Here is a 25,906-nt window from a genome sequence, read left to right as displayed (position 1 = left end):
ACAATGCATGTCCCCATCTTCTTTCAAAGTTGCTGAATGAAAGCCCTTAGCAGGCCGGCGTCCTGCAATCGCTCCAGCGATGGATGGAGGCATCCCAGCAATCATGAAGATGGCTCAGGACTGGTAACGGTCTCCTTCCTTTGGACACAAGGCCGCACGCACTCAACTGGAGGGCAACGAACCACCCCCACAGGCTCCTCCTTTTCTACTCAACAAAACAAATCAACACTCACTGCCACTGAGTCGATCCTGACTCACGGAGATCCTAAAGGACAGACTAGAACTGCTCCGATGAGTTTCTGAGACAGTGACTCTTCACAGGAGTAGAAAGCCTCATCCTTCTCCTGGGGAATGACGGATGACTTCACACGGTTGACCTTGCAGTTCGAAGCCCACCGCTTAACCCCGATGCCACCAGAGCTCCTCTTCCAGCAGGTGAGAAGGTAGGGTCAGCTGATTTGTAGACTAGGCTTCTCGAGTTGAGTGCGCAGCATATTGCTGGGGGCAGGGGTCGTGTTCAAATCACAGGTTCTGATTCAGGAGGAGTGGGTGGGAATGCAAGAATCTGCATTTCTAAGAAGGGCCAGCGAGGCTGGCGATGTCATTCATCTCCCGAGATGCATACTGTCTGGAGTGGGTTTCTGAGCAGTGAGGTTGTACCATTTCAATCCCTATGAGACTCAAGCATGGGGCTCCTGCATAGGAATGCTTGTGAGAATGGTGCAGGACCGGCGGGGTTTGGTTCTGAGCTGCAGAAAGAGGGCTGCTTTGGGTCGGAACCGACAAGACGGCACCCAACCACCACCACCACGTGACACACATGCATGACACGAGGGTCCACAACAAGTGGGTGAGGCCACGATCAGAAAGAAATGGCTCCTTTCAAGGACATCATCTTCCCCTCTGCTGAGGCTGGTGTTCACACACAAGCTCTGGAGGGACCTGGCGCTCTGTGCCAAGCTGCCCACCACGCAGGGTCCGAGTTTTGTTTTATAAAATATGTCTGCAAGAAAGTGTGTCTCCGACAATGGATGGATGTATGGATTGTGATAAAGAGTTGTAAGAGCCCCCCAAATAAAGTGATTTAAAAAAAAGAAAAGAAGGTGTGTCTCCGGCCCTCACCTCTCAGCCAGTGACGAAGGCTGTGTCCTGGCTACAGCCCGTCCCTGGAATTCCCTCTCCATGCTGGCCCACAAATCCTCAGGTGGGCAGAGAGCGTCACAGAGCAAGAGGAGGGCTGCTGCCTTGTCACCCAGAGGACATGGCCCCTGGGGTAAAGAAGACTCGGGCTCATTAAACTCACAAGTCCCCAATGAACCCTCTAGGCTACAGACCTTGGAGCATGCTGACTCGTTAGGAGACACCAATTTATATGGGGTCCTGGCTTGTGCAATACATGGGTTCCTGAAGTTGTTACAAACCAAGTTCGTTGTTGTTGTGTGTGTGTGTGTGTTATGTACTCTAGACACGATGAAAATACACTCAACCACTCATCTGCCAGATGTCACCACACTGTCACAGTGTATGTGTTGCTGTGATACAGAAGCGATGGCCACAGAATTCTAAATGTCAGTAGGGTCATCTGTAGAGGGATGGGTTTCAGCAGAGCTTCCAGACTAAGCCAGACTATGAACAAGGGCCTGGTGACCTTCGGAAAACCAGCCATTGAAAACCCTGAGGAGCGGGGGACGGGATACAGCAGCCTAGCATCCCATGCGGTGCAGGATGTCAGCACAGGAGAAAGTAATCAATCGCTAGAGAAACGCATCTTGCATGGTCAAGTGGTGGGGCCCATGCAAGTGAGGGGAGCCCTTACAGAACTGGACTGAGCTAGTGGCCACCACAAGGAGACCAAGTCCACCTGCTATGGCGAGGCTGGTGCAGGACGGGCCGTGTTTCATCCTGCTGCCCTGAGTTGCAGGGCCTTGATGCCAACCAGCAAGAGAGGCTTGTGACTGAAGGAGAGATGAGGGTGGATCGTGTGTCATGGAAACAATCACTTGTTTTCCCTATGGCAAAAGCCGGCTTTCCAAATGGCGAGACTGGTGTCAGATAGGGCACCGCTTTAGGTACACCGGAAGGCGCTGAAATCAAGTATCACACGACTCCTTACCTGCATTTTAGAATGGACAAGAAACATGCAGGGACCGGGAGGAGCAGTGCCCCTCAGCAGTGCAGGGAGAAGATGCTCCTGGCCAGCTCAGGCTGGAAGTTTGATTCCTTGGTAAATAACACCCCCCCGAACCCGCCCCGACTAGGGAACACCAGTTCTCCGTCACTGCAGGAGTCATCCATCCCCAGTAAATTGCTTGGCTGGTAGTGTTCCACACCCCTCCCTGCCCGGCTCGGCCACCCTCTTACTCAAACAGAGTACGTCCCACATCCTGCCCCTGCCCTCTACTCAAAGGATACTGTCCAAAATCAGCTTCGTGAGAGCCTGGTAAGCAGACAGATCGGTCATTTCGGAGATTTGATTGTAGGAAAAATCCACTTTCTGTGGAGAAAAAGATGACACGGGCCATACCTCGGATGTCATCCCCAGGAGGCCTGGTGGTGCAGAGGGCTGCTCGTTGGGCTGCTGACTGCATAGTCAGCCGTTCGAAACCACCAGCCGCTCCGTGGTGAGGCTTTGAGCTCCCGTAGGATTTTCAATCCTGGAAACCCAGAGGGAGCGTGGGCTCTGTCTGTCCTCGCGGGAGGCTGGGGGTTGGAACGGACTCGATGGCAGTGAGTCTGGGAGCGCTGGGGTGGGGGTGGGGGCTGCTCCTCACCAAGTGAGCCCTTTGAGCCCACTGGCCGCTCCTTGGGAGAAAGAGGCCGCTCTGCGCTCCTGCAGAGTGACCGTCTTGGAAACCCACCGGGCAGCTCTACTCTGTCCCCGCGGGTCCTTTTCACCGTTTTTCACCACCATCTGGTGTCCACTGCACAGAGGGGTCTAGAATCAGGCAGAGCGCATGTTGGGCATGCCAGGTATCCCGTCAGCTCCTGCCTATTTAGAGGAGGAGCGAGGAGGTGCCCCCTCCCCAGCCCCCTGACCACATTAACACCCCTCAAGCTTCCAGGCCAGCAGTCCCCTGGCGCCGTGTTAAGCAGGTACTTCCGATCTCTTGGTTCTCCTCTGGAAATATCTCAATTTCACCCCTAACTTTCCATGACTTCTACCATTTGCTCTAATGCCATCGAGTCAATTCCGACTGGTAGTGGCCCTATAGGACAGCACAGCACTGCCCCCGGGCGTTCATGAGGCTGTCGCTCTCTATGGCCGTCGAGAGCCTCGTCTCTCTCCGGTGGAGCGGCTGGTGGTTATGAACTGCTGACCTTGTGGAGAGCGCCCAGCTTGTAAACACTCCACCACCTGATGGCAGGGAGTTTGGTTTTGGGGGTTGGGGTTGGGGTGTAATAATACCAGTAAAACTGGAAGACCATCTGGGGACGCATTTCTAACTCTCTGGATCAAGGTGAGAAATGCTTCTTCACATCACCTTTCCTCCTTTGGCAAGTGGCGCGAGGCCTGCTCGCTCCTGGCACCTGTCTACCAACACCTGAGCCTGGCCCAGGGCAGATCAGCAGAGCCTGCTTGACAGGAAGCCAGGTATCCAATCAAGGAGCTTAACTGGGTTTACTTACTAATCTGCAGTGATCAGTGCTTCCTGCGTTTCACCAGGTCACAGAGAGGTTAAACCTGGGAGGAAGTGTTTGCTACAGACTGGTAAGTAAACACAACGAAGGCCCTGCCTACCTGGCTGGTGGGGTAATCCACCTTCCAGGGCTCCCTGGGGGTAGAGGCTTACTGAGAGACCCCAGCCGGGACTCTGGTGTGGCAGAACACTGCTCTGATGTCCACCGGGCCCAGCATGTGCCATAGGATCTAGTGGGCACTCACTTCACCCACTGCCAAGGGCAGAGAGACTCCATGGTACACACACGGGCTCTCGTGCAGTGTGTGTGTGTGTGTGGGGGGGGGGGTGTCCTACACACGGGCTCCCGTGCACAGTGGGGGGGTCCCACACAGGCTCCCGTGCACAGTGGGGTGGGGAATGTCCCACAGACCCCACGTGGGGAGGAGGCAGGGCTGCTCGGGACAGGACAAAGGACGTAAGTAGGACTGACAGAAAAGTTGCAAACACTGGGGTCCCAGACAAGGCTTCCATCCCTGCCCTGCCAACAAAGTCTGTCAGTGACCTCGCCTGCCCGCACCTCGCTGTCCTCATCTGTGTACGGGGCCAGTCGTACGGCCTCCAGCAGAGCGTTTGTTGGGAGGATTGGCTGAAGACCCCTGCCAACCTACACTCGTCCCAGGCTGGGCTCCGAGCTGACTCAGAGGAGACCTGTCCCCACCCGTGGAGAGAGACTGCCACACTGTTCTACTGCAGAGTAGCTAGTGGGCACGACCTTCAGGTCAGCAGCCATGTCCTTTCTCTGGATTTACAACGGACTCTCAGGGCCAGGGCACAGGCACGAGCGGTTGCTGGTGGTTCTCGGGGGTCCAGATGTGTGGTCCATGCGCCAGGAGCAAGTGCATCACCCCTACCATCAAGTCAGTGCTGGCTCACAGCAACCCCCGTGGGATCCCCAGACTGGAAGTGTTGATGGGAGTAGAGAGGCCAGTCTTTCTCCCGTGGAGCTGCTGGTGGTTTCCAACTGCTGACCATTCAGATCGTGGCGGCCCAACACATAACCACTACACCCCCAGGGCTCTCCAGTAGCACTGGGGCTTGTTAAATATGGCCCTGCGTGCCTCACCCCCAGACTGCCTGATTCCTGGAGGACTTCCCGAGAACCACCGGGGCATGGGTGCCCATGAACGTGGGACACCCTGCTGCCCCTGGTGTGCCAGGGCCCTCTTAGGCACTGTCCGGAGACATGCAAGAGCAGAGCCTTGGAGGAGAACGCATCTCTGAGATCGTTCCTGTTTTCCCTGAAAAAAGTTGAGCTTGGATCAACACTCTAAACTCAAGGCCAGAGTCAATTCCAACTCACAGCGCCCCTAGAGGGTGGAGTAGAACTGCCCCAGTGGGTTTCCGAGAGGCGGCACTCCTTACAGGAGCAGAAAGCCTCCTCTTCCCCCTAAGGAGCGGCTGGTGGTTTCAATCTCTTGACCTTGGCCTTAACAGTCCCACATGGAACCCACTACGTCACCAGGGCTCTGTAAGGAGGGCCCGATTTGAGGCCCGGAGCCCTAATGGGGTGGTGAGTGCTGCGGTGGGCTGCTAACGGCCAGGCTACAGCAGATGGGCTCTCTACTCCTCCAAACCGTTACGGGCCTGGAAACCCACAGGGCAGGTCGACTCTGTCCTAGGGGGTCAATAGAAGTGGGCACGCCCCTGACTGCAGTGTGGTTGCTTTGTTTTTCCTTTGAGCCCACAAAAGACTGGTCACCGCTTTCCCGGGCCACAAATCGGATTTGAAAATGTTCTGCTATAATACAAACACAGCCATAATAAGGAGCCTGTGAATGAGGTGGCAGCAGGTGGGAGGAGATGGGGCGGGGAATTGGTCCTTGGGCTTGACTAACTGGGCTTTAGAAAATCTTCCTGAAAACCCTTGTTCGCAAACCGATCACCCCACTTTTCCCAAACACACGACTCCGAGCTCGTCTGTTCCTTGCCGACACTTGCCCTGTTCCCCTTCCTGCCCGAGGCTCTGTTAGAGGGCCCTTCGGCTCCCTCATTGCCAGGCGCTGAGACGCGGCAGGGAGCAGGGTTGGTGCGGCTTACCTTGAGATTCCTGGGCGGGTTGAATTTGAAGAATGCAGTCAGTCTATTTTGAGAAGCGTTCAGTTCCAGCAGGTAGGGCATATAGCTCACGCAAGACAAATCTGGGGGGGTTGCGGGGTGAGGAGACAAAGACAGAAAGCACCGTCCAAGGTAAGCCAATCACCACACACACGAGACGGAGTCACCATGTGTGAAACGCGATTTTAAAAGATGTGGGGAAACCCTTGGATGAAAAGCAGAGACTTCCCTCTCCAAGCCTCCCGATGGCTTTGGGACCCTTTGCTCTAGCCCATCCAGCTAAGCCATGTCCTTGGACACCCCCCAGGTGCCAGCTCCCTGTCCCCACGCTACTGGCCCACCCCATCCAATGCTTTGGAAAGTGCCGGCCTCAGAGGAAACACTGGCAAACTGAAGCCCGGGATAATCCCCTTGATAATTAGCTCCTACCTAACGCAATCTTGTCCACTGGGGAAAGCTGGAAAGGTGCGTTTAAAGGACTCTTTGTTGTGAATTAAATTTTGTCTTTGATTTGACGTAACCCGCCGTCCCCCTCGTAATTCACCAAGGTTTACATCGTGGCTACGAATTTGCTTTGCGGAGTCTGGGTGGGTTCACACACGGCGTCTGAGCTTGTGTGTCCTATTCTGAGCAGATACCCTGAGCCATGAACCCAAAGGCTGGGACTAGGGAGCGAATCGAGGCTCTTCGGCACAAAGTTACTGCAGGATCATAACAGTTGTGCAATAGTCCTGTGCCTCTCTGTCGCTCAAGGGCCGGTGCCCTTCCGGGCAGCAGTGGCGTTCAGAGCTCAGGTATGGGACCAGGAGGATGCCCGGCTCACCCTGTAACTCCCATCTCCGCCTGGAAATGACTGACCCTGGGAAGAGCTGATTCCTTGTGATCCTGGCCTAGACTGGAGAGCCAATGACCACCACACTCAGAGGACATTGCCCCGTCCTCTGGAGACCAGCCCCTGGAGAAGGACACCAGGCTTGGTAAAGCGGAGGGGCAGCGAAAGAGAGGAAGGCCCTCAGTGAGATGGACTGCCCCAGGGGCTGCAGCAGTGGACTCGGGCACAGGGGTCATGGGGAGGCTGGTGCGGGACCAGGCAGCGTTTGGTTCTGTAGTGCACGGGTAGAGATGGGTCAGAACCAACTTGAAGGCGCCTTAACAACATCATCTTTCTCTGAAGAGCAGCTGGTGTGTTTGCACCAATGCCTAGCCCACAGCACCATCAGGTGCTAGCTGGCGTAGAAGAGAAAACTTCACGACACTGTGGGTTAGATGTTGGGCTATTAACCCAAAGGTTGGCAGTTCAAACCCACTAGCTGCTGCTCTGTGGGAGAAAGATGAGGCTGTCTGCTTCAGTAAATATTTAGCAGCTCAGAAACTATACAGGGTCGCAATGCGTTGGAATCCAGTTAAAGGGGGGGGGGGCTGTACAGAGTCCTTAACCCCTTGGTGGGAAATAAGTGGGTGGAGGGTGGCTGCCCAGAAGAAAGTGAAGGAGACCCTGAAAGGGCTACTTTGTTTGTGGTCTCTGAGCTCAGCTCGTGGGTGCCCCTCTGCTGGCTGCTATGGACGCTCCAGCCATCTCCTAGGAGCTAGCTCTCAGACAGAGACCATTTCACACTTGGTAGGTGGCCGAGGGGCCTAGTTCATTCAGGGGAAAAAACTAATTAAGAAGCCAGGCTGCTGGGCTTCTTAATTTAGCAGACTCTACATTGGGTACCAGGAGGCATACAGTAGGGTACTGGTGGGCTGTTACCCACAAGGCTAGCAGTCTGGACCCTACAGGGTCACTGTGAGTGAGAACCCAACTGGATGCTTTGATCAGCTGCGGTTTGCTTTTGGGGGTTTGGAGCCGTCCCACTGGGTGCCGTGAGTGCTGTGGCCAGCAGATGGCAGCAGCTCCTCGTGTCTGCCGCACCGGCTCTTGAAGGGAAAGGTATTTGAAATGCAGGCTCTGACCAGGCCCCAAACACAGCTGAGCGCCTGTTGGTCCTGCATGCACCCAGCGAGGTGCCCAGAGCCCACCCGCTCTCCTCTGCGCTCTCCAATACCAGGTGCCCATAATCATTGCGTGGACGCAGACCTACAGCCCCCTGGTGGAGGTACGGCCTTCCAAGGCTGCTTTGCCACCAGTAGACCAGGCCTTACTTCCAAGGCACCTCTGGGTGGTCTCGAACCAGCAGCCTTTTGGTTAGCAGCCGAGGCAGTCGGCACCAACAGAGGGCACCATGTGTGGCTGGAGGGATGCCGCCCGCCCCTCCCCAGCTCCCTATCTAGAGAGCGACCTCAGAGGTGCGCTGGGGGTAGGAAGGGGAGAAAGTCCTACGGGGGAACACTACAGGGGACTAGAAAAAGTAAGACAGAAAAGGTCTCCTGCTGACTATGCCTGGGATTTGCACTAAAATAACCCGGGAGAAGGGGAGGGAGGAGGGTAGAGATGAAACAGGAGGGCTGATCACTGCCGAAGCTATCACCATCGCCTCTCGCCGCCTGCGCTCCGATTTGCAACCTTCTGGTCCCCCGTGTTCTGAACAAAAGAACGAGCGGCTGGGCTACAGAGTTCACACTCTGAAGCCCATCATTTACTAGAAGGACCATCACATACCTTCGATTTTATTTATGGAAAGATCCAACTTCTGCAGGTGGATGTATCCGTTGAGAATGCTGATGTCGGCTAAATCACAGCCCTGAGACAATAAAAGGGAAAAGCCGTTAGCCGGGCGGGCGCTCTTCAGCCTGCCTGCAGGATCTGGAGAGGTGACAGAAGGGAATTCAGAATGACTCTTGACAGCTCAGGGGAGCCCGGGGGGCTGAGTGGGCGACCTGCTAGGCTGCTAACCACGGCCATCAGTTCAAAACCATCAGCCTCCCTGTGGAAGAAAGACGAGGCTTTCTTTTCCCATGCAGAGCTGCAGGTGGACCTGGTATGGTTTCCAAAATTTTAGGTATTTTTTGGCTTGTATTGTTTTTTGTCTGTTCACATGAGGGTGTAGTTCAGAGGTGTTATGTCATTGGAGGTCATTCACCCTCTTGAAACTGTGTAATGGGCTTCCCCATTTTTCAGTTTATGAAGCCCAGAACTGATGAACTTACAGGGACAGCAAGTAGAATAGGGTCTCAGGGGGAGAGGGGAATACAGTGGTGGGGAGGGGGTAAAAGGTAGATCATGTCGAGGAGCCCAGGAAGAAAAATAAGGTCTGGAAACTACAGTAGCAGTTGTACAATTCTACTCGATGTGACCCAACTATGGACTGATAGGCTCTATTTAGTACATTCCAATTAATTAAAAACAAAAAGAGCTGCAGCCGTGGGAACTCACTGGGGCAGCTCTACCCTGTCCTACAGGGTCGCCCTGAGTAGGAAGAGACTAGATGCCAGTGCGTCGGGTTTTTGTTTATTTTTAATAATTCCTCTTGACAGCAGAGTGGAAGCAAGAAGACAGACTTGGGGGCTCTACTAAGAAAAGGAACCTGAGACAGCCAACTCCACTCTTCTCCAGGACACAACTGCTTAGAAAATCAGCGTCGTTCGCAAAAAACGAATACCCAGGAGTAGGCAAATGAGAGCTGTGCTCGAGACGAGAGAGGAGTTTTATGTGTGTGTGCACCTGTGTACGTGTGTGAAAATAACAACAGGGTTTAATCCAGTAGAAAACAGAAGGTAATGAACCCTTAGTGTTCCCAGGAATCACGAGGTCATTAATTTGCACGCGACCCACACGTTGTTTGTTTCTAAAGCTCACTCGCAATCCTCTCCATTGGCCAAACATCCTGGGCCATCAGCAGGGCAGATTGTTCGCGATGATGAGATGAGGAATCGGAGGGGCGGACCAAAAGCATCACTGCTGCCCAGTCATAGAGATCAGCGCCCGCCCCCCGCCCCAGGGTTTCCCAGGCTGTCCTTCTGACCAAAGGTGCCTGCCTCCTCCTTCTCCCAAGAAGGGGAGGGGGAGCCAACTGGGGACCTTACGGTTAGCACCTCCCGGATGTGCCCCAGGGGATCCACAGTCCCAGTCTCCTGAATCCCAGGCTAAAATTCTTTCCATGAAATCCCAGTTCTAGTCGAATTCAAAAGGGTCTGTGGGGGAGGGGATTGGTCCCTTGGAAGGAAGGCTCCTGCCTAGGACTGCTTCTGGTGATCCCTGGCCGGTGTGACCACCTCTACGCCACCACTGCTCACAGGGGGTCACAGATGGTCACGCTGCTCTGCTGCTGCCACGGCCAGCCTCGCGGCGGATGCTGCCTCCCGGTGACTCCCAGTGTGCAGAATGGGACTCTCTGGTGGGCTGTCAGGGCTGCAACCTTAGCAATTCGAGGGACACCCAGCCTTTCAACCGATGAACCTCTGGGCAGGTTAGAAATAGCCAGACTTGTTGCCTCCCTGCTAGATGGCCGCTTATTTAACTTCAAGCCTTTAAGATCCCCAGACGCTATTATCTTTTAATAGCAGGGCACCATCAGCGTTCTTCACCACATTTTGCTTGTGCACCCGCTTTGTCTTCAGCGATTGTATCAGGAAGGTGAGTATCATACATTGCCCCATTATTAGAACTGTTCTTGTACTGAAGGTAGGATTTAAGTAGAGGCCCAAAGTCCCTCTACTTCTTTGTTGTATTCATATATATATATATATATATATATATATATATATATATATATATACAGAGACAAAGATACTTATATGTATACATTTACATATATACATATCAATATTAATACCTATATATGTAATTTTTACTTCTTTGTTCTTACCTCTTTTTCTTCTCTTTTCTTTCCTCCTGCCCCACTATCATGTTTACCTATTGCTCTCCTCTCACTAATTCCTCTCCGATACATTTAACTTGACCAAACATGACCAAGAACACTAAACTTCCTCACCATCAATTTTAGATCCCTTGCTATTCCCCTGTCCCTGTCGTTAGTGGCTCACCGCCCCCCTCCCCCACCTTCTCCTCTCCTGTGCCCCCCAGAACCGTTGGTCCCACTGCTGTCTCCTTATCCTGCTTATCCTATAAACAGAGACACACAGAAGAAGCCTGTGTGATCATAAGGTATCAAAGGGAATAAGTATCAGAAGTTTAAAAACAAGCAACTAAATTGACGGGAAGGAGCGTAGACTAAGTGGAGACCCCAAACCCACCTGTAAGACAAGTGGACAGTCCGCACAGGAGGGCCACACAGAAGGGGTGAGATACCCAGGGTGCAGTACAGCACTGACGAAACACATAACTCTCCCCTAGTACTTTGAGATTTCCTCCCCTTACTATTACGCTCTTGGTTTTACCTCATCCGTCTTGATAGACCTGCATATGTTCATTTGTATAATTAAGACCAGTTGACGCATGAAATCCAAGATAGATAAACCTTTCAGAAATAGTGACAGCATAATGACTCCCTGAGGGTGCGGAAAGGGGGGGGAGTCAGGGGGACTGAAAGCAACGATGACTGTAATGCCCCACTCGAGGGGAACGGAGACACTGGATAGTGTGTGTGTAAGATACGCCTTAATAAATAAATAATATATAACAATAAGGGTTCCTGGGGAGAAGGGTAGGAGTAGGGAGGGGTTAAAAGGGAGCTGCTATCAAGGAGTTCAAGAAGAAAGAATATGTTTTGAAAATGATGGTTGGCAGCAATTGTAAAATTAAGGTTGGTCTAATTGAGTTGTGGATTGTTATATCTCTAAGAGCTCCCAATAAAATGATTTTATAAAGAAGAAACACCAGCCTTTCTGTTAGCAGACCAGCGCTCAGCCACAAAACATTTTAAAAATGTAAAAGTTGTTTTCCCGACCTCCTCTAGATCCCTAAGAAATAAACACCAGTTGCAAGGCACTGTGCTGGGCGTCAGAAATTTGGGCCTGAAATGACCTTGATGTTGCCCCTGGGTGACATGTGTGCGTGCGCATGCACGCTCAAGCTTGCGGGTGGGAAGAGAGAGCATCATGTGCAACGTAAGTGAGACATCAGCAGGGGAAAATCCTATCAAAATCATAGGTCATCCTAAGAAAGTGTATTCAGGGAGGCAGGTTATTAAGGCCGGGTAATTCAACGTGTAATATCTCAACCGGAAGGAGGTCAGTGGCAAAATAAGTTAAGCTTTGGCCCATCGAGCTGAAATAAGATTTAAAGGATTGCTTTTTCCATAGAGCAATTGAAGGCCTGGGGAGCTGCACATGGGGAGAATGCTGATGGGGGTGGGCTTGCGGCTGGAATTCCACAACTGTCTGCCTCGCTGGGTCACCCCGCGCCCTCTCAATAGCAAGTGAACACGGGGAAAGATTGGAGCCGCAATCTGCGGTCCCCAAAGGACCAGCCTGGGACCAGGCCGAGTGGAAAGAGCTTTAATACTGTGTGGGTGACATGGCAGTTACGGTTGGGCTGCCACGCGCGGGGTCCTGTTTGAAATTGCCAGCCGCTCCTTGGGAGAAAGACCGGGTTTTCTACTCCCATAAGTGGGTTTCGGTCTCAGAATGTCACAGGGGCAGCTCCGCCCTGTCCTATAGGGTCACCAGGAGTTGGCATCCACTGGATGCAGCAAGTTTGGGGTTTGTTTGTTTGCTTGTTTTGGAGTTGCTGACTCAGACCCAAGTCAAACCAGCCTTGCCATGCGTTTTACCCCTGGGGGGATAGAAAAGGCCATGTGGCCTTGGTGTTCAACTAGCGGAAAGGTGGGTGGTTCGGACCCGCGCCTTGAAGGCCCGCCTGGAGAGCTTGGAAGCCCTGGGGAGGGGTTCTAGATTGAAAAGGACTCAGCGGCAATTAACCTACCCTGTTCCGTGTCTCCCTGTTCTGTGTCTCCATGTCTGCGTGTATTCTGTGGCTCCCCCAGTAATATCGACTCTGCTCAGCAAGCGGAAACAGAGAACTCCCTTCCTTTTGCCAGAGCCTCGGATAAATGCATGAGAAGCAGGAGTCTGCTCTGATGGAGAACTCCCCCTCCCATACCAATGGCAGGAGACGAGGCGCCAGCCGCTCTCCAGCGAGTCCGGAAATCTTGAAAACTGCTGGGCGGCAACGGGTTATTCGTCTTCAGTAAGAGGAACCTTTGGGGAAAGGAGATGGAGCCCCCCAGCAGCCTAGTTCTTGATGTACTAAGTCACTACCCTAATAGTTCAGGTAGGCATTTTCCTCCTTCGTGTGCCGATCGGAGACAAGCAATAACAATGACAACAACAACTCTGCAACCAGCGTTTGATTGCTTCTCCCGAATGGAGCTCAGTCTTTCTGATACAAAGCGACCGATTGCTAGAATATACAGACTACTGAAGGTAAAAGAAAAACCACGGAGTTGGGGGGCCCATGGCTGGGTCGGCCTGGCCTCCTTGAAGCCCAACATTTTATATGCAGCTCTGACTCCCCCCATCCCCCACGCCCGCCTACCCCCCACCTTCCACCCAAGACAAGGCTCTGAGATTCAGGAGTGTCAAATGCACGCCAGGAAAGGCACAGACATGGCCAAGACATCCCAGCCCAATGGCCATGGTGTCATACTCACAGATAACGCTAGGTCGAGGTAGACCTGCTCAGTCCCGCTGCCCGAGCGCCCTAGGGTGCACAGTGCCCCGGCGATCATTTCCTCTCTCAGGACCCCATCAAATTCCTCCTGCAGGTGGAGAAAGCAGGGACTTCCGTTAGAAGAGGAACAATCCAGCACCTTCTCTGTATGTCACGCATCCAGTCGTTGGGCCTTTGGAGGGGGGTCGGGGTGGGAGGGAGCCCTAGCCACAACAGACTTCCCCCAGCCCCAAAGAGAAGTTTGCCCGGAGGCCACACGTGTATCACAGGTGCCCTTCGAGAGCCACCTACAGGATCCCTGTTTTCGTGGACATGGCGTTTTCAGGTCGTCGCTTGCCTTACGTGGGCAAAGCGGATGCACCCAGCAGTGGTGGAAAGAGTGCCCAGCGGTGGCAGCTCCCAACCGCGCTGCTCTGTTCCAGGCATGAAAGCTCTCTTAACATCCCCCAGCGCTCAAGTTGAGTTCCATGGTCTCCACTTTACAGATGGAGAAACGAAGGCCGGAGGAGAAGACGTGGCCGGAACCGCAGAGCCTTGTGTGTGACGGAGCTGGAGGAGGACAGGCCAGATGTGTTTGATTTAGGTGCGGTTCTCCTAAATGCCACTTGGCTGCTTGTCTACACCCCAAAGGGCCACGGCATCACTGTCAAGGCGGCTGCTTCTCTCATTCTGGCGTTCTTCCGGGAGAATGCAGATTCCCCCTCACCTCCCATTCTGCTGGATTCACGCAACATCTAAGATCTGTTCAATGGGGAATTCTAGTTTCCATGGGAGAATGGCCCTTGGTCTGTAGACAGTCCATGGACCAGTGGACATGCCCTTTAGGTGGGTCAGTGCACCATCCGTTATCCCCCGGCCAAAGCCCACCACGTCAGCATGAGGACACCGAGAAGGGCGATGGCATTGGTCACTCTGGCATAACCAGCCATGACTAGTACGTGGATTTCCACGGCGAAAAGCACGTTCCAGGCCTTCTAGATGAATGCAGGAGCATGCAACGCTGCTCGGGCGCTTGATCCTGGAGGCACACGCATGTCCATCTGGGCTGTTGTCACGATTTTTCTGCCACACTAGCACCCACTCACCCAGGGCAGCCTGTTGTTTCCAGGGGAAGCGCATGGGTTTGGCAGGTGGACGGGTCGATTTGAGCCCCAGCTCTGTCATTTGGGTTGTGGGACTTTGGGGGGAGTCAAGTTATTGAGTCTTTCAAAGTTCTGGGAGGATGGGGACAATTATATATTGGGGTTTTTTTCTTCTCAGTCAGGATGGTCAGACTTCGTCTCACGCACTTTGGAGATGTTAGCAGGAGAGACCAGTCCGAAGGACATTGTGCTTGGTAAGACAGGGTAGCAAAAAAAGAGGAGACTCCCAACACCATGGGCTGATACAGAGGCTGCGACAACAGGCTTCAACCTAACGACTGTGAGGGTGACGCAAGACCGGGCACTGTTTTGTTCTGCTGTGCACAGGCTTTCTCTGAGTCAGAAATGACTTGAAGGTACCTAACGACACACACGCACACACACGCACACACACACGCACACACGCGCATACACACGCGCCCATTCTTCCTTTTATTTGAAAATTAAAATGTTCAAAATAATTTTCTTAAAAATATATCTTTTCCCCATTCTTCTCAGAACTTTGCGAGTCAATCATATGCAAGAACGTTGTATCTATATCTATTTCTACGTCGACATCCATATACACACATACGCACGCACACTCATCTACCTACGAAGCTCTTAGAATGTTCAAGCTCTCGGCTCCCTGCCTCCAATGCCCACACCGAGTGTTCCCAACAAAGGGCAGCTGTGTCCACTAGTTGATGAAATCAGAAACCCCGCGTTTCAATGAGTCCTTCGTCCGTACCAACCAACCCATTGCCTTCACAGAAATCGGAGAAAGAATTGAGGGGGCTTCCAAAAGTAAAATTGCATCCATCTTTCCACGAACCAACTGTAGGCCTCTTGAATGTCTTTACATTCCAAATGATGTTCCGGAGCCTTCTGTAAAGGCCCGGGAAGGGATAGAGGAGGGGAGTGGCCCTTTCTCTCCAAAGCTTTGCCATGGAGCCTTCAATCAGCAGCCAGTGATGGCCTGTGTTGTGGCCCCAAGCTCTTTTGTAGCAAGCTAAGGCCCCTTAGCCCTGGCCCCCCACAAAGGCTGCTGGCACCCAGTTCAAATGGTAGACATGTTTTAAAAAAATAGTCAAATCAATCGGACTTCCCAGTAATTTAGAGTCTGTCTACGTTACTCACCCCATGAACCAGCTCCCACCACCTACTACTGGCCGTGGGTAAATGGTTGTATGAGGGGCTTTAAAAAATGGGGTCATTCCATTGTCTTTTCAGTCCCTAAGGGTCCCAAGATGAGATGTCACTGCCCTTGTACTTTCTGGCCTAGAGAGCCCCTGCCTTGTTGCAGAAGGACGTCACCAAGGCGGAGGTCAGCCTGGACTCCTCTCTCCTCGGTCCTGGGGTTTCCAGGAACAATTCTCTTGCTGGGGGGAGGAGGGTGTCCTGGCACCTCTTGCCTTTGGGAGAGAGCCCTGCTCTAGGGGGCCAGAGCTGTCAGTGCATCACATGACTTGCAAGGCACTGCTCATGTTGTCAGATCTCCTCCCTCCATCAGCCCTGAACTCTCTCCACCTCCTACTCTCTCCCCTGCCAGCGTGAACACACTGTATCAGGAAACACAGTGGATGGAAGCCTCTGGATTTAGGCTCCAATATGATTCCCTCCTCCGGGTTTGGTTTTCACTGTTTCCAATCCTTGGATCACACGGGCTGGTGTGCTTCCTCCATGTGGACTTAGCTGATGGCTCACCTAGATGGCTGCTTGCTTTAAGACAAGCCTTTAAGACTCCAGACACTATTCTTTCTGGCAGCCACCTGCTTACTTCACCACACTTTGCTCTAGCACCCATATCAACAGTGAGTGCTTCATGGGGGCAGGAGGCACTGAGCAGAGCTACGTGATAAAGTCAAACTGTTCTTAGATTAGGGCTATGACTCAGGGCGAGCTCAAAACCCAGTCATATAGCTCTGGTTTCTAGGTGTCTCTTGTTCACTCGGAATACATCATCATTGTTGTGTGGAAGGACATTATAAATTATTCCCCTGGGGCACATGGTCATTCTGTTGCTATTATCATTTATCCGGCCAGGGGTATAGCATTTACCCCTGCTGAGAAATTTACCCCTGTTGAGAAAAGAAAGTATACAAGTATAAGACTGTTTTTCAGAGCAAAATACATGGGTTGTTGATTTGTAAAGATTACCACCATCGGTAACTGAACATTCTTTACACAAACAACCAGGGCTGGAAATAGGGCAAAACTTTCAGTAATGCTCCATCACCAGGGTGAAACTGCACTGAACATGTCCTTACAAGGCACAGTGGGGATGGAAATGGCGCACATGTGGACATTTTGAGTTGGCGTCTGTTGGGCATCCCCGAAGCATGGATGTTGAACCACAGTCCAATGACTTCCTCAGTCGCCAGCAGCTTCTCATGCTCGGGCATGCCAGCCATCGGCCCATGGGCATGTCTCAGTTCCTTTACTCTGCCATTGGCGTACTTAAGGTAAAGTCCTGTTCACTTAGTGGGAGTTTTCAAATCGGATCCTTCTGGTGTGGCCTCAAAAGGGAGATGAAGACCAGCCAGTCCCTGCCATAGACCCTCATTCGACGGTCACCCCCAAATGAACAGCCTCTCCTACAAGAGTGATCAGTGGACCTTATTGGAAACCTAAGTTAAGAAGTGGAGGGGTGGGGGACACGTCTGTCCCGGAGAAGGTGACCACACACATGGGTGGGTGGGTAAACCAGGCGGGGTCCTGCCATTGGGGAAAATATTCAACATTAAGCATAGAGACCACCCCTCGTAGCACAGGCGTGGTCTCGTGTGCCTCAGTGGACACTTGCGAGCTAGCTTTTATTCAGCCCTGGGTGACCCCGGCTGTGTACACCGGACCACCAGGACTTTAGACTCTGGCTTCCCAGGTGCATTGTTGAATGGTTTGATCAGAGAATCTATAAAAGAATCCTAGCCAAGAGAGCAAGGTGGTTGGAGGAGTGTAGGGGATGAACTCAGAGCAAAATTCTGGGATTTCCTGGAGCCACTGAGGCCAGACTAACCACCGAAAATCTGCCCTGAGATCACCTTGAAGCCTTAAGCAAACATGCTCGTTGCGGCAGCTTCTTGAAGCCAAAGAACGGCTGAGCAGAATGCATCGAGGACGTCTGCCTTGTAAAGAAAGGGCTGCACGGGAGCAGTGACAACAGCAACCTGAAAGGTTGGACAGGAAGCTGAGGGGGCAGGGAACCAAGGTGTCGGGGAGGAATAATCTGAGAGCAATGGCACAACTGGAAGAAGGCAAACAGTGCCACTGAAGTGTAAGCACACCTAGAAAGGGCTGGATTGGCATGTGTTCTGCGGTGTCTATTTACAGATAGATAAATAGATAGATGATAGATAGATAGATAGATAGATAGATAGATAGATAGATAGATAGATAGATAGAGATAGATAGATAGACAGACATTATTTCTGGCCTATTCATCCTTCCCTTTCTCAGAGTCTGTCTGTCCCCTCCTGAGGATCCCATGGGCAATTTCCATTTCTCTCGACTCTCCAGTCTCCGACCCCTTGTGCTCGGATCTAATGACCTCATCCGTGACCACACCTGGACAGCAGGCCATTGCCTTACGGCTGGGACGGTGCTCTGTTCATGGTTCATTTGAGGGGAAAACAGAACAGCAAGTGCAAGTCAGTCAGTCAGTATGTTGGCTCAGTAGACAGAAGTGTAAGACAGACATGCAACTATCCAGACAAGTACAGCTCACTCTGGGCAACAGACAAGTACATAAGCAACTGCAATAAATATTACCGTAGAGATGTGGGATTATAGGCGTTGAGGGCGCGCATCTATTTCATGTCAATTCTGGGCTCAAGAAGGAGGTGGCAAAGACTTCCTCAGAAGGGATCAACAAAGTCCCTGACCCAAAGGAAGGTTATTCTGGCAAAGAGGGACAAGGGGAGATGGGCGGAGGCGCCTCCTTCCTCCTCACTAAAACCAAACTCACTGCCAGAGGGTCGATGTTGACTCACAGTGACCCTGGATGTGGCTAAGCCTCCTCAATGACCTGTCTCCACCCACTGCCAGGGCAGTTTCCCCACAGCTTAGAGACTCAAGTTCACAGTCCAGAGAGTAGCCCGGGGCCTTCCACAGTCCTTTCCTGAGCTTGACTTCTGAGCAGACTCATCAGTAGGTGAGAGACCTGTTCACCTTGCCATTCAGGCAGGAGTGCGTCTCCTCTTCAATCGAGCCTTTCCTGGTCCCTGCAACCCATACGTCAACTGTACACATCTCGGCAGAGTCCCAGAGGCGCTGGCTCACTGTGAGAGCAGGGACCAGCAATGCCCTCACTCACACCAACACCTTCTTACATCACAAAGGCTGCCACTATGCCCCCACCCCGCTTACCCGCCCACCCGCCTGTCATTTCCTGAGAGCCAGCTCTGTCTCACACGCTGAATGAAGAACTTTGATGTCCAGTTTCTCCATGACAAGTCACGCTCACCGTCCTCCCAGGGCGGGCAGGCTTACCCACAATATGTGCCTGACACGCAGTGCCTTGTGGAGGCTTCAGCCTTTGGACCCCAGGCTCCTCTTCTCTGCCAACTACCCAAAGGGACTTTCCCACAGAGGGATCGGATCGTTCCGTGAATAGGTGCTCGATGAAGGCTCCGTTGATGACGTCACATCATTCGTGGCTGAACCAAGCTCCAACACCCCCCCCCCTGCCTGCACCCCCAATCTCCACCATGGCGATTCATGGTGCCCTTGTGGTGGTTCGGTGGCATCAAGTCAGTTCTGACCCATCGCGACCCTGGGCCCAACAGAACAGAAGAGAACACTGCCCAGTCCAGGCAGCTGTGCCTATACTGGAGTCCCCTGTGGCACCACTGTGGCCCCGCCAGGTCCTTAAGGCCGTTCCTCCTTTCCCTGGCCTTCTGCACCGAGCATGATGATGTCCTTCTTCAGGGACTGGTCTCTCCTGACAACATGGCCCTAGGCCCTTAGCTTCACAGGTAACAGTGTCGGTACTCTGCCAAGACTTCGAGGTTCATGCTGACAGCCCTCCTGTGAGGTCAGTGGGACCGGAGGTTGTCCCACGACAGAGAGGCCTGGAGAGGAGAGGCCACCTGCTCCAGCTCTCACAACCAAGAAGCTAAGCCAAGCCTCATGCACTAGTCTGTTTGATTCCAAAGCTGAGGCGATACTTAACTCAAATTCCCAAGGGCTTCGGAGACCTGAGGCTAATTAATTGTATAACAAGTAGTCACCGTGCCTTGTTCAGGGACCCGAGAGGTTCGTTGGTTAAGCGTGGGGCCAGGAACTGCAAGGCTAGTAGCTTCCACCCGCCAGCCAGCTCCCGCCAAGATGAGCCATCTCGGAACCCCTAATGCGCAGTTCTGCTCTCTGTTACAGGCCCTTAGAAGCTGGCTTCGAGTGGAGCGTGTTCTTGGCCCATTGGAGAGAGAGAGAACATAAATGACCAAGTTTGAAAGAGCATTGGTTTCCTTTAAAACTTTTTTTTTGGGGGGGGGGGTCATATGGTTTATTCACCAGATGAAAGGAATGTAAATGCCATTGAAAGCCAAAACGGACTGTGAGAAAGCAAGAGAAATACTAATAATATCCAGAACCCAACAGTCCTCCAAGCCAAAAGGAAATACCTAACTCCTTCAGGTCAATCCCTTCCAGGGTTTGCTAATGGCAGACTGAAGACAGATTAACAAGGGTGCTAATGAACCCCTTCGATGAGGCGCCCACGCTAATTAGAATAATAAAGTAAACTGGCAGCCAACATTTGTGAATTCCTCTGGGTTGGCAGCTAGTGGAAACCATGCAAACATCTCCAAGTTGCAAAAACACTGAGACCTTTTTTTTTTTTTTTTTGCTACTAACTAGGGGGAGACAGGTCAGACAGACAATAAAAGACAGACAGGAGAAGCAGTGACTTTCTTGAATCAGAGGAATGCCAAACCATGCCAAGGAGGGAAGAGAAGGAACGTGGAGGGGAGGGGGTCAAAAACAAAAGAGAGGAATGTTGGATGTGAACCACAGGACAGTCCAACAGAAGAGGAGAACCCTGGACAGGGACGAAAGGGTAGCATCGTGGTGACAGACTCCACAGCCGGGGAGATCGAGGAAAAGATGAAATTAAACAAGTTACGGGAGCAGGAGCCACACAGGAACAAATTAGGCCTCCAGGAGAAGCCGTGGCTGGGAAAGGAACTGTTCAGGTGAAGCCCAAGAATGTCACAGAAAGGGGCTCAGGGAAACACCCCATTTCTCTGTACAGGTAGACCTGGGGGGAGAGAGGGGGCATCCTTCAGTCCCTCCTACCTCCCCCATAGAGTGGGTCTCACAAAACCCAAGTCGCATGTGTCTCTCCAGACGTCTCCCAGTGCAGATGAAAGGTACGCTGACTTTGGACAGTAGTCTGTTGAGTGTGCCAAAGTATCACCCAAACGTTGGGGACATTGTGAGCGTGACCAACATGGGGCAGGAGACACCAATCCAACGGGCAGTTGTGAACCTGGCACCCGTAGGCTTGCTGGAGGCAGGCCTGCCACCAGCCTTTCATGTGTCAAGTGGAAACAAAAACCAAGCGACTACCCAGTACCTGCGCAGCGCAGTAGAACGAGGTAGGCCTGCATGACTCGGTTCCTCAAAAGAATCTGAAGCAACATATAAGGAAGGCAGAGGGAAGGGGAGCCAGAAGCCTAGCCTAGAGGAAAAAAACCTGGAAATGAAGGCAAACCCCTGGCTCTGGCGGATGGTGGCCAAGCCAAGGTAGACAAGGGGACCGTTTGCAAGGAAGCACATCATATATTAGGAGCCAAGAGAAGCAAGCACGGTGGGCAGGGGCAGGAGGCTGCTCAGCAGAGGAAAGAGGGGAAGTTGAACGAACTTGAGGAGAGGCAGTCTAAAGAGCGCTAGTCTAGGCACCAGAGATGGGAATGTTGGACGCATTTCCCGACACCCTGGAGCACTCCCACAGTGGGCAGCTGTTTGAATGCGTATTTCTTCGATGCCTTGCCTTCATAGGCTCGCTGGGAGTCATCCCCTAGGAAGAGGTCTGTCTAAACTTTTCAGTCTTCCAGGCTGGGAAGCGACATTTAAACCATTCTTCCAGAGAGTAAGACACACACACACCCCACCCTCCCTGGCAGCTCCCCCAAAGGTTTGCAATGGATGCACGGGACATCCTGGGGGAAGGTCTACAGTGGGATTGTTGGAGACGGAGGCTTCGGTGCCAAAGGCATAACCAAGCAATAATTTTTAAAAAGTTAAAGTTATCCGCTTCACACAAATAGAATGGTTCTTTTTCTTCACCACCACGCTGAGAGTAGGCGAAGGACCCTCAGCATGGAAAGAAAGCCGCTTGGAGGTATTTCAGGCAGGAGGCGAGGAAGCAGGGGAAGAGAACCGCGAGGGGAAGAAGAGGGGGCGCCTCGGAGCAGCCGCGGGGCGGAGGCGCCCCCGACAGTGGGAGCAGGGAGGGGGTGATCTGGAGGCGGGGGCGCCGGGGCTGGGGGTGGGCGGCACACCTCCTGATTCTGCATGTCGGAATCCGAGGACTCCTCCTCCTCGTTCTCCGCCTCCGCCAGTTCCTTCTTGACCTCCTCCTCCCGCACCACGAAGTGGTCCTCCTCCTCCTCGGCGTCCAGCCGCCGGTAGCGCTGGATGAGCTCCCGCAGCAGGTAGGAGGAGGCTCGGCTGAAAGACTCGTGCGCCCTCTGCCCCGAGGGGAAAGTCGCCGAGAAACACTGACGCTCATTGTCGCAGTGCCACGGGATCGACGGCGTCTCGGGGCGCGAAGTGCTCCTGCTTCCCTGGAGAGAATCCGGCCGGGGCCAGCGGGCCCCGCTCCCGGAGGCCGCCATCTTGTTTACCGCGGTTGCCTAGGAGACGGGCTCCCGGGGACGCGCAAGCGCTTCTGGGAGCTGTAGTCCCGGCCGCAGCGCGCTCCGCTCTCCGCTCTGCCGCAGCGCTCTTTAGCCGCGCCCGTCGCGGGCTCCCCGCCTTTCTGCACCCCACTCGCCACACTCCGATGCTTCCTCTGCCCTGTCTCTTATCTCCCCGTCTCGGGCCCCTCGTTGCACTTCGATGGTCCACGTGTGCCTCCCGGGCACCACCTCCTGCGGGAGGTGCGGAGTGCAAGGGGTAGTGGGGTGGGCGGTGGTCCGGAGGAGAAGGTTACTTGCAGACAGAGCGCCGGGCGGAGCAGTGGAAGCCAATGGCCGGTCCTTCGACTCCATTGTGGAACATACAGAGAAAGGACGGTGCCCTGGTGGCTAACGGAGGGGGAGTGGGCAGGGTGGGACCCTCTCTCCATTCCCTGGGGGACAGATTACAGCCTGGGACAGGCCAGGGGGGTTCTGCCCTAGGGGCTCGCTGTTTGTTTTAGTCCCAGACTCCAGAAAGCAGATTTGCAGTTACTGTTCACGTTCCCGGGCAGGCTGGCCGCAGTGTCCTCACCCAAACCTGCACAGGCCCCGAAGCCTCTGAAAAGCTGTTACCACCCCCAAACCAGTGCTGCCACCCTGAAGCTCACTGCGTCTCGTCTGTAGCCACCCTTCTAGAGGGTTTCCGAGGCTGTACGTCCTCCGGGGGAGAGACAGCCTCATCTTCCTGCCATGGAGCGGCAGGTGGGCTTGAACCGTCAACTCTGCCATTGGCAGCCCAACGGTTAGGTCCCTGCCCGTGCTTGTCAAGGGTTGGCATCGGCGTTTCTCTGGTCGCATGGCTTCTCGCTGAGGCGCTCAGCCAGACTAGCAAGGCTACACTGCACCGTCGTTTTATGCCGGTGAGGTTTGATGTGACCCAAACCCCATAGCCTTAAGCGCCACCAAGCAGGCATTCCATAGAACAGGCAAATAAAAATGATCGTAACTATTATTACCATCGTGATGGTGGGGAAGCCGCCCTCCTCCAGCGGCCTCCCCGGGCTGGGTCTGCATGCTTCAGCAGTGGCAGTCAGAAATACAAAATGATCCTGTCAATGGTTGTCGGGGGAGAGGGGAAAGAATCATCAAGGACACCATCCATTGACTATTATCTTTCCCAGGGCTTGGGGGACCGTTAAAACTGCCATAAAGGGTTCAGAATTACCTTCCTTCAGTATCTCGCTAGTCATAAACGGAAAGGCCATGATGAAAGTCTCTTTTTGCCTGGCTCTCTCGCTTGCTTATTTCTCTCTCCAGAGTCTTTTCCGCCCTGGTCCCCATAGGGTGGGGGGTGAGCGGTCTGGCTTTAAAAAACTGAGGTAGCAAAGACTGGGGGAGGAAAGGATTTTCTTTTTAATGCAAACTCTGTGTGTGTGTGTGTGTGTGTGTGTGTGTTTTCCCAGCAGTTTAATCAGCATTACGAGCAGGGTTAGCTTTGCCAGTGGCAATCTATTGGGGTATGCATCTTAAAGCAGAGTTAGCATTTGTCAAAGAATCATGTTCCCAAAGTTAAGAACCTGACCTGCGTACAAATACAGATTGAAATGGATGCCAAAGATCTTATTCAGCTCCTGGGTCGATGAGAGCATGATTAGCGAGGTGGTGAGGCAGGGTCAAGGGCATTTGAAGGACAGAGTATTTACCACCCAGAATGAAAGACATTCTGGAATGTCTGCTATGTGAGAGACAACTGCTGGACTTCCTGTGCGACCATTGAACGCCCCCCCCGGGGGGTCATTATATTTTCTAAGTGGTTTGTTTCTTCATCTCTGGTTCGACCTGCCTCTCCCCTTCGGCAGATGAGATCACTGAGCTCCGAGAGGGCAAGTAACTAGCCCAAAGCCCAGTCATTTCTTGCTCCCTGCTATCGCTGACTTTGACCCCTGGCGACCTTCCATAAAACAGAACAAAATGTGGCCCTGTCCCTGTGTCACCCTCACACCAGCAGCATGTTCATGCTCTTCCTGTAGTCATTATGCCAACCTGTCTCACCAAGGGGCCCCCTCACCCTTGCTGGCCCACCGCACCACCCAGCAAGATGCTCACCCTCCTGAAGACCTGTCGGCTGTGATCCTTAAGGCTGCCGTTAGCCGATTCTCCGAAGCACATGGTCCAGTCTTCCTTCTTCGTCGGCTGGCATGTGAAACACCGGTGGTGTGGCTTCTGGCGTCCTAACGATACAAGAGCCACCAAATATGACAAATTTGACAGACAGACGGTGGCGGGAGTCCAGATCCTGAATGGCAGCACCAGAAGCTCCTCCTCGGGGAGAGAGGGTTGAGGCACCAAGACAAAGCTGTAGAACAAGGGTCTTAGGCAAAGCAGGGGGCAGCCCCGATGCTTCGGTGCAGGCAAAAGAATTGACTCCAAAGCGGGCTCTCGCATCACAGAGAGGATCAGAGGATCGGATGGCGTCGTTTCCCGCTAAAGCCTCGCAGCCCCACAGGCAACTGAACAGCCCATCTCATCACAGCTGTCCCTGCTAAAGAACAAGGAACGCGTGGCTCCTGAGGGCCAAAGACTTGGCCCCAATTGCCCGACAAGTTAACAATGGCGGAGCGTGCTTGGAGTCTCCAACCACTGCTGCTCAGCCTTAGCTCTTGCTAGTTCTCCAGAAGGCTCCCCCGGCTGGGATTGGCGTTGATTCCGGAAGAGGAGGTATGATCAGATCTGGGACAGGCCATCCGATGGTCTGTCACCACTCTTCCCTCCAGCCTAAAACATCAATAGGCACTTTCACGCCTCCGTCGCTTACTGTCAACCAGGCCTGTCTGTTTAGGTGTCACGCGTGTAAGCGTTCCACCTGCACTCTGAAATGGGCGTTGATGCCCTCGTTTTATAAAGGAGGAGAATGAGTCTCAAGGACGCTAAGTGAGTTGTCCAGTCACGCAACATGTGTGCAAACCAAAACCCCAACTCAGACCATCCTGGCCCTGACTTGACCATGAGCGGCACTCGGCGTGTGTCTGTCCATAGAGACAGATTTCTATCAGGGAAAGGCTCACACAGTTGTTGAAGTGGGTAAAGCCAGTCTGGTTCAAGTTGGTGGGTCAGGTATAAACTGGAGGTTTCTTCTGACTCTTGTAGCTGGTAGGGACTGGTGAACAGGAAGCAGGACGACCACAGCCTGATGGATGTTGTACTGAATGGACCCGAGATCAGCCAAATGAATCCAAGGTCTGCAAACGCTGATAGCTCCTGGCCGCAGCAAGTGATATAACAAGAGATCCACAAACCAGGCTCAGGGCCCAGATACAGCTAGTGCCCACACACCGTCAGTCCACGCTAAGAGGAGGCCACACTCTGAACAGAACCTCCCTCAATCATATCAAAGCTGTGACCAGATTCAGGAGAAAGCCCCATCACAGAGTTGACCACACTATGTTAGGTCTTCTCACGGGAGACTCCCGGCCCATGTCCATCCAAGTTGGCATAAAAACTGTCACAATGCCTCAGGGAACAATTGTGAGGCACTGACATATAGCCCTGGTGGGACCAGGACACTGAAAATGGGAGAGGGGGAGAGAAAGTAATGGGGTGGGCAGATACATTGAGATATGAAGTCCCTGGCGAGCAGTGTCCCCCTTGACAGCTGTGTTAGTCTGGGTGGACTAGAGAAGCACATTCATAGACACT

At 53.1% G+C, this 25,906-nt stretch overlaps 1 protein-coding gene across 1 annotated transcript in view; it reads right to left on the bottom strand.

The window, feature by feature from the left end:
* LRGUK (leucine rich repeats and guanylate kinase domain containing) overlaps positions 1–22,207 on the bottom strand; it is an 84,546-nt gene extending 62,339 nt beyond the window's left edge. Inside the window, exons 1-5 of the mRNA XM_075557398.1 lie at positions 21,872–22,207; positions 13,226–13,333; positions 8,335–8,416; positions 5,718–5,818; positions 2,413–2,494 (exon numbers count right to left, since the gene is read on the bottom strand). Of these exons, the coding sequence (XP_075413513.1) occupies positions 2,413–2,494; positions 5,718–5,818; positions 8,335–8,416; positions 13,226–13,333; positions 21,872–22,207 (709 nt within the window). The remainder of the gene's footprint in view (positions 1–2,412; positions 2,495–5,717; positions 5,819–8,334; positions 8,417–13,225; positions 13,334–21,871) is intronic.
* Positions 22,208–25,906: the final 3,699 nt, after the last annotated feature.

The sequence above is a fragment of the Tenrec ecaudatus genome, chromosome 9 (genome assembly GCF_050624435.1).
Source record: "Tenrec ecaudatus isolate mTenEca1 chromosome 9, mTenEca1.hap1, whole genome shotgun sequence".
Taxonomy (NCBI): domain Eukaryota; kingdom Metazoa; phylum Chordata; class Mammalia; order Afrosoricida; family Tenrecidae; genus Tenrec; species Tenrec ecaudatus.
Note: the sequence above shows the minus strand (reverse complement) of the source record. Positions and strands in the feature narration are given on the sequence as shown.